This window comes from Myodes glareolus, chromosome 8, assembly GCF_982192425.1.
Source record: "Myodes glareolus chromosome 8, mMyoGla1.1, whole genome shotgun sequence".
Lineage (NCBI taxonomy): Eukaryota > Metazoa > Chordata > Mammalia > Rodentia > Cricetidae > Myodes > Myodes glareolus.
The window spans coordinates 71636900-71652531 of record NC_142033.1 but is presented as its reverse complement, the minus strand read 5'-3'; the positions used below and the strand labels follow the sequence as shown (position 1 = coordinate 71652531).

The window sequence follows — 15632 nt, the reverse complement described above, 5'->3', positions numbered from 1 at the left end:
CTAAGGCTTCATAGTTGGCCACTCTCATCTAGGAAGATGCTGACTTTTACAGTGAACATCCACCAATCTGGATCACGTTTTGTATCACTAAAAAAGTCTCAGTAGTCAAGTGTTGAAGATTTTAATTTACACTAAGGGTCTTTTCTGATGATAGTAGAATTATATTAGGACTTAGAATCAGATATATAGAAACCCCCAAATACTGACAAATTAACCATACTTATGTATTTGTCAGAGAAGAAATCAGAAGTGAAATTTGGCCAGTTGTGGTGGTACATGCCTTTTCCCTAGCCCTCAGGAGGCATAGGTAGGTGGATGGATCTCTGTAGTTTTGAGGCCAACTTGGTCTAACATAGAAAGACGCAGTCTTAAAAAAAAAACAAACAAAAAAACAAGCAAACAAAAAAGATGAAATTTAAAATTATTTTTTAACTAATGAAAATTAGATATAACTAAAGTAGAGCACAGATGAAAATATGACTAATAACCTGGGTAATACAAGAATAAGGGCTTAATGACCTAATTTTCCACCTTAACAAAGTAGAAAATGCTTATAGTCATTAATGTCTAAAGTTACCAGAAAGTGAAAACAACACAGAATTAACCATAATAAAAGTGGAAGCACCCTACAGAAACTCATCGAATCAAAGTTAATTCTTTTTGGAATAATCAGACTGATAAACTTAATCCAGGTCAAAGATTTGAATAGATGTTGGACCATAGACAATGCAAGAACATACACAAGCCCAATGAGACATATGTGCAATTACATGTTTGTGGACCCTTGTATGTGGGTACTTATGTCCACGGGCATGTGGAAGCCATAGTTGATGTTAGGAATCATTCTCAATAAGTGAGATACTCTTACTCTTTGATACAGCCAAACACAGATCCCCCATTTTTTCCTTCCCATGCTGGAATTACAGGTGGGTCACCACACCCACCCAACATTTACATGGATTTCTGGGATCCAAACTGGTCTCTATGCTTGCACAGCAAGTGCTTAAACACTTTAACCCCGAGTTCTGTAACTTTCAAATCATTTGTATTTGTGATACTGAGGGGCACATCCTGACCAGCAGGAATGAACGCCACTAAAAACGAGAATTTCTTCCCTGGTCACGTCTTTATTCGGAGCCCTTTGATTGAGGAAAATTGGGGGAAGGGAAGATAGAGCAGGGATGAGAGAAAGCTTAGAGAGAGAGCGTTGGGCCCCCGAGGCAGCTGCTTTTAAACGGTGGAGAGGCTTGAATGCTGTCCTGATTGGTTAATGCCATTCTGCTGGTCTGAGCATGTGCAAGCAAGGGTGCAGGCAAGGGTGCTCAGCCCCACATGGCTAAGCCAGGTATACCTCCAAACTGCAGGACCAACCTGTGCCTCCAGGTGGCTCCCAACATGATACCTAGTTATATATGCAACTACACCCCATTTTCCTTAGTATCTTAGTCATGAACACCAAATACAAACTCTACATTGTATGTTGCAGCTTATGAGAACAGCATCTAAGCTGACCTTTGGTTCTTGCCATTGGTCTAACCTGTACTATCCCTTAGGATTCCTCTTTGGTTTTTAGTCATTGACCTGTTAGGTACCTGTGGGTCTCACCTTGCTCTTCTGTATTGTATATATAGTCTGTATTCCCATAAGTATAAGCTACCTTTTCTCTTAGAACTGCGGGTAGCAGCATTGCTTATGTCACTGTATAGAGTTTATTTTTCATACAGTAAAATTTATATTTAAGATGGATAGTGGGTCATGTCTTCTCTTGTGTGAGAACCAGAAGCTTGGCTGGCATGTCCTTTCTGACAGCGCCCACTTGCTGCAGAAGCTTTAGCTCCTTGGCTATGTTTATGGTAGCCATAGGCATATTCAGATGTGTATATTACTTTACTCCTTTCTTGGGTCTGTAAGTAATTTCCTTTGGGTTTCTGGTTTGCTTTTTTCCCCCCTCCCTTTTCTTACATCACTCTTGGTAGTTCAAACCTGTAGTCTTATCTGCTTGGGGTACTGAGGTAGGGGGATTGTCAGAGCCCAGGATTGTGCAGCCAGTTTGAGTAATACAGAAAGATCCCATCCCAAAAACAAAACAAAGACTAAGAAACCACCACCCGCGTAACTCTGAGTTTGCTTGTTAAATGTCCTTTAGAAGAACAGTGCCTCTACTCTTTGCATTTCATTCTTTTCTCTCCTAAAAGATGGTCCAGAGTAGAGATTTTAAATGTGTATAGATGTGTCTTTTTCAGAACTGTTCCTGACCCATCTTGTCTCAGGCCTCTCTTCGGCTCAGTACTAGTCCTGTAAGCTCTCCTTTCTGCGTCCTGGAGCTGGTGCTCTTTCTGACTCTTCTTTCTTCATCCCCTGCTATCTTTGTGCTTCTTCTACATTTAAATGCAGGTGACATATCTGTAGGTATTTCCTGATGGAGGCCCTCATTGCAACCTAAATGAAAGAGCCCTCTTCCCAGCACTGGCACTCTGAGTTGCTCCTAAAATACATTTTTACTTATATTTTTTTTATTTGCTTGTTTGTTTTTAAGAAAGGTTCTACGCTAGACTGGCCTAAAACACTTATGCTTTAGCCTCAGAGTGTTAGAACTGTAGCTAGCATTCCAAGCCCTGATCTTTGGTTTTGCTTTGGTGAGGACATTAGCTCCGCTAGACAGATCTCTGCTTACCCAGTACAGTGCCTTAGTGCTCAGGTACATGGTGGACTTCTGGTGAGTACTGGTTGAGCATCCCTGATATCTGAAAGTACTGCCAAGTTCAAACTATTTTAAGTATCAGTATGACACTGATAAATTTCCCTTACCTGACCTCACCTAATGATTGCAGTCACAATGTAGATGCACTAAAAAATATGAATAGAATGACACCGGCTTCTGTCTGTGTAAGGTATATCTGAAACAAAATCTTCATAGTCATAAATTTTGGGCCTACCCACAGATACATATTCAGCTTAAAGAAGCTGAAATCTTTTTTAAAAAGATTTGTCTATTATATATATGTATACAATGTTCTGCCTGCGTGTATGCCTGCATGCCATAATAGGGTACCAGATCTCATTATAGGTGACTGTGAGCCACCATGTGATTACTGGGAATTCAACTCAGGACCTCTGGAAGAGCAGCCATGCTCTTAACCTCTGAGCCATCTCTCCTGCCCTAAAGCTGAAATCTTAAAACACTTTTGGACCCTTGCATTGGTGATGAATGAGTTGGTGTCTTTTGTCAGTTCTGGCTGTCACATTGCATTTCTGGCCTGGTCTGTGGTATACTTGAACCTAGCATGTGCATGGACAGCCTGTGATCTCTGGTGGTTGTGGTTACTCTGTCTGTGACAGGAAACAGACAGGTTTAAGTGAGGTGAGTTTTGAAATTCTCATAATGTAGACATCCCAGGTCTTTTGGTATAGGAAAAAGATATTATTCTTGTACTGTTTTTGGGTGGTTTGCAGGCCTTAACTGGAGAATTGCTGTCACCCACTGAAATAACTGCTGAACTCAGGCTAGTAAAGCCCTTCAAGCCTTGTGGGTTCAGTGGATACATATTGTTTCAACCACTGATTTATCAGAGTATGTAAAATTGAAAGACTTTCCTTCAGTCAATAATTCATTTACTCAGCTCCAGTGCCTCTATGTAGCCTAAGGTCCACTTGGGAGCTCTGGGTTCTTGTAGGTTAGTTGTGTTGTTAATGCACACTCTGATGATAGTGCAGGGAGAGCCATGGATGGGATTAAGGGAAGATCTGAGAAGCTGGCTTGGCAAGGCCAGCTGAGCACTAGAGAAGAGTGAAATTTTCTTTCTTCCTATTTGATGCCAATGACAGGAAAGGCTTAAGAGAGATCTGCTGTATGCCATTGCAGTGTGTCAGGCCAGCTCCTGCAAGGTGCTTTCTGCCTTCTGGGGCTGCCCTATGCCTATAGGTGTCCCTCAGCTATTAGACAGTAATGCTATAGGAAGATCCATCTCAGTTTTCTGCTTTGATTTAAAATCTTGCTCCCTGTTTGGTGGCCTTGGCACTTTCTATTTCCAAACCTATGAGCCTTAGCTTCTTTGTGTATTCCAAGGGCAGAGGATCCTTTGCTTCAGGCCCCTACTCCTACATTTACCCCATAGTCTTGGAATGGTAACTATTGGAATTAAGCTATAAATTCAACATCATGATCACATAGCTTGGAAGTTTGGGTCTTGGGGATGCAACTGCCCTGAGATTCTTTGTTCTCTGGAGTCTAGACCAGGGATGGCCTTCTTCAGAGATGCTCTCAAGCCAGAGCTGCTGCCTTGGTGCAACCCTTGTGTGCAAATACTTCTTTTGTGATTTCATGCCTGGTTGAGGTGAAGATCTGTGCTGATGGTTTTTCTGATAGAATTAATGCAGACTGAGTCTAAGTGAAGGGTGAAGCACTTCTTTATGGTGTTCCTATTTTATTTGAAATGTCACCAGTTTCTAGAATACGTCTCCTATTTTGTTTTTCTATATAAATATACATATGTGTAATATATACATATATGTATGTGCGTATATAAATACGCACATACACGCATGCATACATACATACAAACAAACAAACAGCAATCTTGGCTTCCTGGTTCAGGTTTTGAACATAGAATTTTTTTTCTATTCCAGACTCCATTTAGTTTTGGCATGAATCATAGGACACCACCCTACCCCGCTGGGGATTATTGTCTTCTATGCAGAAGTGAACGGAAAGACTCTTCATTCTTAGAGAGTGGAGTTAAGACTGCGAGCAAATTGGCCCTTTCCATGGCTCCCAAGGGCAACAGCGTGCTGCACCTGCCGCTGTGGGTATGCCCAGACTGCCGGAGGACTGTGGAGAAGGAGGAGAGGCACAGCGGTCTTGACCAGCCGGTGAGTGGCTGCAGCTTCAATGGGCTTCTTCTTGCTCCTCTCTTGTGGGTGGTGGGCTAACTGGCAATGAAAGGAAAGGATTTCCGCCTGTCATTGGAATGCTTCCTCCTACACTGTCTTTTGGCCCATGCTCACTCTCTGGGATTTGTCTGGAGAGCATCTGCTTCCTTATCTACAGTCAGCAAGCTATTTGGTGCTTTTGCCTTTTGCATCTGGCTTCAGGGGTTTTTTTGACAATAAAGTTTCCTGAAAAGCTAGAAGAATTTTCATTTGTTGAGTTCTAGACAGTTCCATGTACTGGTAAATGTCTGAAAATTTTTGTCCTGCACTTCTGAATCCTGGCCTTCCTCCTTCCTTGATTCCAGGCCTTATTTTACTAGAGTCTTTGAGTCCATTAGGCTTGATCTAATCTCTGATATAGGTTAAGGCTTAGTGGCTGCTGTTCCCATTAGGCTTTGATATTTCTTTGTGTTCTAGGAGATGACTTTTTCAACCATTCCCATGCAAGACTCTTCTCTTCCCTTTTATTATTTTATTTTTCTTCTTCTTTCCTTTTAGTTACTGAATGCAAGAAGCCCTCTTCTGAGTGATTTTTCTTCTGATCCCTTGCTTCTTGTGGTGAGCAACAAGCAGCAGTTCCTGCCTTTTGTTTTCATATTAGTCCCAGTGGCAGTTTGAGACGCATTTGGCTGTTGTATGGATCAGGCTCTCCATCTCCTAGGTCTACTCCTCTTCCTCATTGACCATTCATCTGGCTGCCCAGCCAGGGGCTCCTTGAAGACACCCGCCCCCAGTTTCAATGCCAGTTTTGGTGGCAGAGTTTTAGTAACTAATCCTGGAATCAGTGCTGATCAAACTAGAAGTTAGTGTCCTCTTGGCCCTGCTTTGGGAAGTTTTCCTGCTTTGTCTTTCTCCCTTAGCTCTATTCCTTTTTCCTTCCTTCCTTCCTTCCTTCCTTCCTTCCTTCCTTCCTTCCTTCCTTCCTTCCTTCCTTCCTTCCTTCCTTCCTTCCTTCCTACCTACCTACCTACCTACCTACCTACCTACCTACCTACCTACCTACCTACTTATTTATTATGTATACAGTTCTGCCTGCATTTTAGTCTATATGCCAGAAGAGGGCACCAGATCTCATTGTACATGGTTGTGAGCCACCATGTAGTTGCTCAGAATCGAACTCTGTCAGGACCTCTGAAATCCTCTACAATCTCTTCACCAGAGATTCAGAACATAATCAGTCTGAAATTTTCTTCTCAGATTTTTTTTTCAGTTTCATACAAGTTTATATTAAATTTTGACTATTTCCCCTTCTTTCAGTACCTTTCCTTATCCTTTTCCCTCTCCCTCCTAAAACCTTCACAAGTGCTTTCTGACTTTCATGTTTATTTGTTTTTTTTATGACCCAGGGAGTTTGATTAGGGTTATTGATATGAGTATTTGAAGTGAGGCTTATTTACTGTAGTATGAGCAACTTATCAGTGGCTATGCTAGTGAAGAAAATAACACTTCTCCGCAGTAACCATTAGCTCACTACTAGTAGCTCTTTGGGGACAGCTAGAAGCCTTATGAGCAACTTCCCAATCTATGATGGAATTTGGATGGGGCCCATATTGTTCAGGTAAGCACAGATGCTGTGACCACTTAAGTATAACAATCATGTCATGTCCAGTAAACAATGTTTCACAGCACTTCTCCCCATCCTGTGGCTCTTAACATTCTTTCTGCTCCCTCTTCTGCGATGTTTGCTGAGCCTTGAAGGAGGTGATACAGATGTCATTTTTAGTGTTCAACATTCAACTGTCACTTATTCTTAGCATTTTGACTAGTATGAGTGTATTCATTGACTGCTGCCCACTGCAAAAGAAGCTTCTCTTACCAAGGCTAGGAGCAGCATTGCTATGTGAATGTGCATGTAGGTGTTTAGAAAGTAGTTTAATAATGTGTCCATTTAGCAAAATAGTAATAGGTTCCCCACCAGGGCATATGACTTCACCAGTCATAGACCAGGTTTAGAGACCAGACATGGATTCTCTACTATGGAGTAGGCCTTATACCCAATCAGGAGGCAGTTGATTACTCACAAAATATCAATGCCATCATGGTTACAGTGGATATATCTTGTCTGGCAGGTAATTAATTGTAACTCATAGGGTTTATATCTGGACACTGATGACATTTCTGCCTCAGTGGCTTACAGAGTACATGACCTTCCATCATTATGAAAGCTAGCTAGCAGGAAGGAAGCTGGAAGCTTAATTCCGGCTTGATTTCTCTATGTCCTACAATCAAGATACATAATACCTTCAACAATAGGGTCTTGCATCTAGCTTGGTGGATGATCAAAAGTATTGACAATAGTCTGTATGGTTTGGGGAGACTTTGGGTGTCATATCCCACAACTGCTACTGAGATTTTTATTTAATAACCCCTGACTTCTAGGAGAAGCATTATTCATCCATGTAGGTACCTCTTTTCATAGCCTTCAACCCCATTTTATATATATAGTTTCCCCATCCCCATTATATCTATTGCTTCATTTAAAATTGTGTGCATGTGTGTGTATGTATAGGGGAACCACAGAATGTTGTATGGAGGTCAGAGGATAGCTTCAGAGTTGGTTATTTTCCACCATATAGGTCCCAGGAATTCAACTCAGGTAAATCAGGCCTTAGTATATTTTGGACTTAAGTATTATCCCTACAGTTCTGCATTTTCCATAGTGCCCATAAACTTGTGCCATTTAGCACAGTGCTTTTGAGAACATTCTTGTTGCTGTAGGATCAGTCATTTCTTCCTGTTATTGAGAAACTACACAAGACTGTATTTGTATGTATGTGTTAGTGCTGCACATGTGTGTGTGTTCATAGGCTTTTGGGTTGTTTTCAGATTTGGATTGTTTTGGAAAAACCGTGGTTTTTTTTCAGATCTGCTTGGACATCCTTTCTCCGCTTTGCTGCACTAGTTTGACATCTGTGATCAGGAAGAATGTCTTCTTGGAGCCTTTTTGGTTTGTCCTTTAGACCTCATAAAATGAGTTGTGTTCCTGTTTATTGGGGTGGGGAGGATTTGTGTAGAACTAGTGTTATAAGGAGAGCTGCTTGTTTGTTCCTGACTTCTCAGCCCCTAAATAATCACACAGAAACTGTATTAATTAAATCATTGCTTGGCCAATTACTTAAGCATATTGCTAGCTATCTTTTACATCTAGAATTAACCCATCTCCATTATTTTATATTTTACCATGAGGCTCATGGCCTACCGACAAGGTTTCATTGTGTCTGTCTCTGGTGATGGCTCCATGGCTTCTCTCAACTCTGCCCTTCTTTCTCCCAGCATTCACTTTAGTTTCTTTGCCTAGCTCTATACTCTACCCTATCAGGCCAAGCCAGTTTCTTTATTAACCAATAGTATTCAAAGCATACAAAAAGGAATCCCACATCAAACTAATATATCCGTTTCTTTCTTAAGCATTGTTCTTGCTTATGCTTCTTCTGTTCTGTTTTGTCAAATGCCAGGCAGTGAAGAGAGAACACTTGTCTGATTCTATTACCCATCAGTGACTTTGGCAAGTTGACTACATATATTCCCTTATTCTGGGTAGTCAAACAGTACCTTGTCTCAGACTGGAGAGGCTGAGAAATCCAATAGTTGGTCTATCCACAAGGCTGGGTGGATATCTTGGCAGTCTCAATTTGGTACTGTAATCCTAGAGGATTGCTGAAGAGCTGCTGATATTCAGTTAGTGCCGGAATCCTGAAGAAATTGCTTCTAATACTGGATGGAAAATTTGTTTTTTTTTTCTCCTGAGTTTGTTCTCATTGGTGAGTTAACCCTGGTTGCTTCCTGTGGTTGTAGATGTGTTTGGTGTTTACTGTTCCACAGAGATTGAAAAGTCAAGTGATGGTCCTCAGCTCAGGTTCTTCTGTTACTTTGATCTTAGCTTTGCCTTCCTGCTGAACTGTTGATCACCTTCTGGTCTTCCATTATCATTTGTTAGTGATAGCACTTGAGCATCTAAATATAGTTTGATTTTTCCAAATGTTTTGAATTTTATAGTAACAATCGTATAGTATTCATTCATTGTAATTGAGATTTGTTGCTGTGTACTAGTCAGCTTTATAAATATAATACATTTTAGCTTCCAGATTTTGCTGTTAAAGATTATTCTCTTGGAGCGCACAGTCACAAACTCTTCTGTAGATGGATGGAAGGAGTTCCTGAAGTGTATTTAGAAAAATAGTTTGATTGTCTCTAAAGTCAAGTATCATATTTTCTTTTGTTGTTATTTTATTGCTTTTTGATACAGGGTTTCTCTGTGTGGCCCCAGTTGTCCTGGAACTTGTTCTGTAGACCAGGCTGACCTCGAACCTACAGAGATGTGTCTCTGAGTGTTAGGATTAAAGGCATATGCCACCATACTCAGTTTGAGACTCTTAAAAGTTACTGTGTCCTCTGGTCCACAAGTGTTAATATAATTCTTTAAACTTTTTTTCTTTAAATTTAGTTATTTTTATTTTTTATGTGTATGTGTGTTTTGCCTATACATGTATATCAGTGTACCACTTGCCTCCCTGGTGTCAACTGAGGCCAAAAAAGGGAATTACAGACAATTGTAGGGCACCATCTAGGTGCTGGGTATTGAGTCCAGGTCATCTGGGAGAGCAGCAAGTAAATGCTCTTGCTGCTTTGGCTCCAGTGTACTAATGTTTTGTTAAGAATTATTATGTCTGTGTTTGTGAAGAATATTATTAGTCTGTCAATTTACTTTGTATTGTTTTGTTGTCTTAGAATAAGTTAGGAAATAAATTTAAATGCTTTTTAAAAAAAGAATAAACTAGGAGCTATGTGGTGGTAACACATGCCTTTAATCCCAGCCCTCAGGAGGCAAAGACAGGCGATTCTCTGTGAGTTCAAGGCCAGCCTGGTCTACAGAGCCAGTTTTAGGACAGACTCAAAAGCTACAGAAAAACCCTGTTTCGAAAAATAAAACAGAGGGAGGGAGAGAGAGAGAGAGAGAGAAAGAGAAAGAGAAAGAGAGAATAAACAAGAAAATGTTTCTTGTTAATTTTCAGGAAGTTCGGGTAGAACTTGTATTGTTTTTTTCCATAAGTAGTTGTTATAATTCTGTTGTGAAGCTGTGTTGATGTGAAGTTGCCTTTTTGGGACTGGTTCGTAGCAGTTAATTTGTTAGAGGTTATTTATTCTTTTGCTAGAGATGCTAGCTTCTGTCTATAAAATAATTTGCCTATATTTTGTTAAGCGTATTGACATAAAGTTACTCAGACTATTATTTTTATTTTGTAAGATCTGTTGTATGTTTTGTCTCAGTTTCTTTTTCTGTTGTTATAATTAAATATTCTGACAAAAGCCACTTAAGGGAGAAAGGGTTTATTTTAGCTCACAATTCAAGGCATAGTCCATCATGGGGAAGTCAAGGCATCAGGAGTTTGAAGCAGCTGGTCACATGACACCCACAGTAAAGAGACATGGGGGAGTTGGAGAGATGGCTCAGTGGTTAAGGGTGCTGGCTGCTCTTCCGGAAGACTCAATTCTTAGCACTCTGCATGATAGCTCACAGCTGTCTGTAATACCAGTTCTAGGTATCTGACACCCTCACAGACATGAATGCAGGCAAACCACCAGTGCTCATTAAATTAAATTACATTTAAAGAAAAAAGAAACAGAGGGATATATGCATCCTAGTGTTTAGCTTACTTTTTCTGTTTTATATAGTTAAGAAGCACATTTAAGGAGTAGTGCCATCCACTGTGGTCAGGTTTTCCCACCTCAGTTCTTTAAATCAAGATATTCCTGCACAGCCTTGCCCAGGACTGTCTCCCAGATGATTCTAAATCTTATGGTTAATCTCAACTGTCACTTTTATAAGATTTAGTCTTATAAAAGGACTAAATATATATATATATTATATAATATATAATAAATATATAAGGTAGTCCTCCTACCCTTCTCCTTCCCCTCCCTCCCTTCCGTCTTTGCTCCCTTTCTTAGATTATATTTATTTTTTAAATTACGTGTCTGTGTTGGGGTGTGTGTGTGTGTGTACACGTACATGTACATACCTACAGAGGCTGGAGGCATCAGATTCCCTAGAGTGGTTGTAAGCTGACTGATGTCAGTGCTGGAATCCTGTCTTCAGGCAAACAAATTAAACACTTCTGAATGATCCATGCGTCACAGTAAGGCTACTTCTAAAACACTTTCAGGGCTGGGACTAGAGAAATGGCTCAAGAGTTAAGAGTACTAGCTACTTTTCCAGAGTACCCAGGTCCAGTTCCCAATAAGCATCTCTAACTCCAGTTCGAGGGGATCCTCTACTCTCGGCTGAGCTCCAGTGACTATCAGGCACATATGTTATGTGCAGAAATACAATCAGACAAAACACTCATGCATATAAAATTGCACACATATATTTTGAGTGGAGGAGATGATTCAGTGGGTAAAGGTGTTTGCCTTCATTTGCTTGACTCTGGAAGCTTTCTTCTTCCTCTTTTTCTTCCTCTTCCTCTTCCTCTTCCTCTTCCTCTTCCTCTTCCTCTTCTTCTTCTTCTTCTTCTTCTTCTTCTTCTTCTTCTTCATCTTCTTCTTCTTCTTCTCCTCCCCCCTCCTCCTTCTTTCTTCTTTTTTTTTTTTTGTGCTTGGCATCAGCAAGGGTTAGCAGTAAGCAAGTGGAAGCTGCAGCAAAACTTTTCCCTCTAGTGTTAACAGTATTTGTTCAGGCCTGATATATTGGTATTCCTCAGCCCTTGGTATCTGCCATTGTTACTATGATCTCAAAAAACTTGACAATCTCAAGCTTTCCATTCATTCTTTTTCTCTGTCTCCCTGTCTCTGTTGCTCTTCTTGCCCTGGCTCTTGAACTGTTCAGCTGCTACCTGTTGACTGAGTTTTCTGTCCTACCCAGTCCCCTAGCCTGGTTCCCGCAATTGTTAAGTCGCATAGAAATCACACACAGGTCTACATTAGTTATAAACTGATTGGCCCATTAGCTCAGGCTTCTTATTAACTCTTATAACTTATATTAGCTCATTATTCTTATCTGTGTTAGCCACATGGCTCTACCTTTTACAGCGAGGCAGTCACATCTTGCTTCTTCTGTGGCTGGGCAAGGACTGCAGAGGAATGGTCTTCCTTCTTCCCAGAATTCTCCTGTTCTCCTTGACTGGCCTCTACTTCCGATCTGGTTGTCCCACCTATACTTCCCGCCAGAGTTTATTTAAAATTTAATTGACAGAGTACAGACCATGGTACCACACCAGCTACCTCTTCACCTTTCAGGCAGGTGTCTGTCTGACCTCTTCCACAACTTACCCATTATTCTACCACCATTGTTATACTTACGTCTGAGTATATGTATATATTATATAGCCCAGGAAAGGGTGTTTGGACCAATCACACTATTGTCTTATAGCCCTATCACAGCAGTTCCTCTGAAGACCACCAGAGGAAGTGGTGAAAAGAATAATCTAGAGTTCATAGAGAGACTTGTGAGAGCAAATAGTCTTATGCAGTCTATTTCAAACAGCGCTGGCTAAGGCTGTGTCTTCAGACTGCACAGACAGGCAGTCAGCTGCAGTCCATTTAGTTGTCTGAAGACCTCTTTGGAGTGTTCAGAACAGCTAGTGTAAGGTTAGTCCAGCTGGCTGACAGTCTTTTTGCTCAAGGTAGCCTGGGCAGCATGGGAGAGCCCAACAGCTATTAATTTAGGAAGTCAAATTGTTAGATTCCCTAGCATCTCTTTTCATTTATGGGAAAACATGCGTCAGGATTGCTTACAATCCAGGGATGGTTGCACACACCTCTAATTCTAGCATTCAGGAGACAGAAACAGGTAAATCTCTGAGTTTGAGGCCAGCCTTTCTACATAGTAAATTCCAGGACAGCCACAGCTATATAGTGAGACCCTGTCTCAGACATACACAGATACAAACACAAAGATTGCTTCCAAATGCAATTTTATTATATTATTTATATATTTAGATTATTATTTTGAGACACAATCTTACTTACTTACAATCTGGTTGGTCTGGAACTTACTGTGTAGATGAGGATGACCTTAAACTCAGAGAACTGCCTGCTTCTGGGATTAAAGGAATGTGCCATTATACCCAGCCACAAATACAGTTTTAAAGAATTTATCATTAGCACTAAGTGATTTTTTAAAAAATATTTTTATTCAACCTCAATGCCCATTAAAATCCTAGCAAAATTCTTCAAGGACCTCGAAAGAATGCTACTCAACTTCATATGGAAAAGCAAAAAACCCAGGACAGCCAAAACAGTCCTGTACAATAAAAGAACTTCTGGAGGCACCATAATCCCTGACTTCAAACTCTACTACAGAGTTACAGTACTGAAAAACAGTACTGTATTGGCATAAGAACAGACAGGAGGACCAATGGAACTGAATAGAAGACCCAGATATCAATCCACACATCTTCGAACACCTGATTTTTCATAAAGAAGAAAAAATATCAAATGGAAAAAAGGAAGCATATTTAACAAGTGATGCTAGCGTAACTGATTATCAACATGTAGAAGAATGAAAATAGACCCATATCTATCACCATGCACAAAATTCAAGTCCAAATGAATCAAAGACCTCAACAAAAAGCCAGCCACACTGAACCTTACAGAAGAAAAAGTAGGAAATACATTTGAATGCATTGGCACGGGGAACCACTTCCTAAATATAACCCCAGCAGCACAAACACTGAGAGAAACAATAAACGGAACCTCCTGAAACTGAAAAGCTTCTGTAAAGCAAAGGACATGGTCAACAAGACAAAACGACAGCCTTCGGAATGGGAAAAGATCTTCACTAACCCCATATCAGACAGAGGTCTGATCTCCAACATATACAAAGAACTCAAGAAATTGGTCATCAAAAGAACATATAATCCAATAAAAAAATGGAGTACAGACCTAAACAGAGAACTCTCAACAGAGGAATCTAAAAGGGCTGAAAGACATTTATGGAAATGTTCAACATCCTTAGTCATCAGAGAAATACAAATCAAAACAACTCTGAGATTCCATCTTACATCTGTAAGAATGGCCAAGATCAAAAACACTGATAACAATTTATGCTGGAGAGGTTGTGGGGAAAAGGGAACACTTCTGCATTGCTGGTGGGAATGCAAGCTGGTCCAATCCCTTTGGATGTCAGAGTGGCGATTTCTCAGAAAATTAGGAAACAACCTTTCTCAAGACCCAGTAATACCACTTTTGGGTATATATCCAAAGGATGCTCAATCGTGCCACAAGGATATGTGCTCAACTATGTTCATAGCAGCTTTGTTTGTTATAGCCAGAACCTGGAAACAACCTAAATGCCCCTCGACCCAAGAATGAATAAGGAAAATGTGGTACATTTACACAATGGAGTACTTACTACACAGCAGAAAAAATAATGACATCTTGAATTTTGCAGAAAAATGGATGGAGCTAGAAACCATTATTTTGAATGAGGTAACCCAGTCACAGAAAGACAATTATCATATGTACTCTTAGGTGGTTTTTAAACATAAAGCAAAGAAAACCAGCCTACAAACCACAATCCCAGAGTATTTAGACAACAATGAGGACACTTAAGAGAGACATAGATCTAATCTACATGGGAAGTAGAAAAAGACAAGATTTCCTGAGTAAATTGGAAGCATGGGGACCTTGGGGAAGAAGGGTTGAAGTGGGGAGGGGAGAGACAGGGAGGGGAGCAGAGAAAAATGTAGAGCTCAATAAAAATCAATAAAAAATATTTTTAAACAAAAAGTATTTTTAGGGAGGATATATGTTTAAGAATTTTATTGGAGTCAGGTGGTGGTGGCACACACCTTTATTCCCAGCAGCACTCTGGAATCAGAGGCAGGCAGATCTCTGAGTTCAAATTCAGCCTGGTCTACAGTGTGAGCTCCAGGACAACCCAGTCTTAAGAAGAATTTTTATTGGGACATTGTTTACTGTTGTGGGAGTAACTTCCGCTGCCTCAACCAATAGTCGCTGAAGCACGAGCCCACAGTGTGGCGGGGAGCGCCTTCCACTCCGTCAGCCAATAGCTGCTGAAATACCAGCCCATTGGGCGTGGTATATTTCTCTTTTAAAAAGAGCCACAGATCCCAGATCAGGCTCCTGCTCCAGCAACTAGGCTCCCTTCCTGACGGTTTATGGTGTATATAAGTTTTACCCCCCAAAATAAATAACCCCTTAAAACATAACTGGTATGGGATTGATTTGCCAATAGTTTATGGTGTGAAAAAATGATAGTGCTGAAATACTAAAAGATTTAGCTCAAAAGTTCATTAATAAGAAAATTGTTAGATTTATTACAGATCATTAGCATCATGTAATTATATTCTATACTTTAATTCAATTTCTTGAAGTGAGGAAATCTCTATAATGTAATCTAAAGAATGAAAAAAAATTTATTTTTTATTTTTTTTGTACTTTGAGACAGGGTTTCTCTGTACAATAGTCCTGGCTGTCCTGAAACTTGTTTTGTAGACCAGGCTGGCCTCAACTCACTGAGATTCACTTGCCTCTGCTTCCCAAGTGCTGGGATTAAAGGTGTGTGCCACCACCATCCAGCATTGAGAAAGTTTTATTAAGATTGAAAGTAAGGTTGAGGAGAACTATATTGAGCATATAACCATTTATTAGCATAACCAAAATCTTCATATATGTGTTTACATATGTATGTATGTATGTATGTGTGTTTTCATCAAAAGAGTACTTATTATGTCCATAGT

The 15632-nt window shown here is 40.2% G+C and overlaps 1 protein-coding gene across 4 annotated transcripts in view; it reads left to right on the top strand.

Moving 5' to 3' along the window:
- Fam193a (family with sequence similarity 193 member A) overlaps positions 1–15632 on the top strand; it is a 127688-nt gene that overhangs the window by 38809 nt on the left and 73247 nt on the right. For 3 of the 4 annotated variants that reach the window (XM_085692027.2, XM_085692025.2, XM_085692024.2), the window contains exon 2: positions 4627–4869. The exons of the other annotated variant lie outside the window; for it this stretch is intronic. In XM_085692027.2, the coding sequence (XP_085548153.2) occupies positions 4645–4869 (225 nt within the window). In that variant the 5' untranslated portion in view covers positions 4627–4644. The remainder of the gene's footprint in view (positions 1–4626; positions 4870–15632) is intronic. 4 annotated transcript variants of the gene reach the window in all.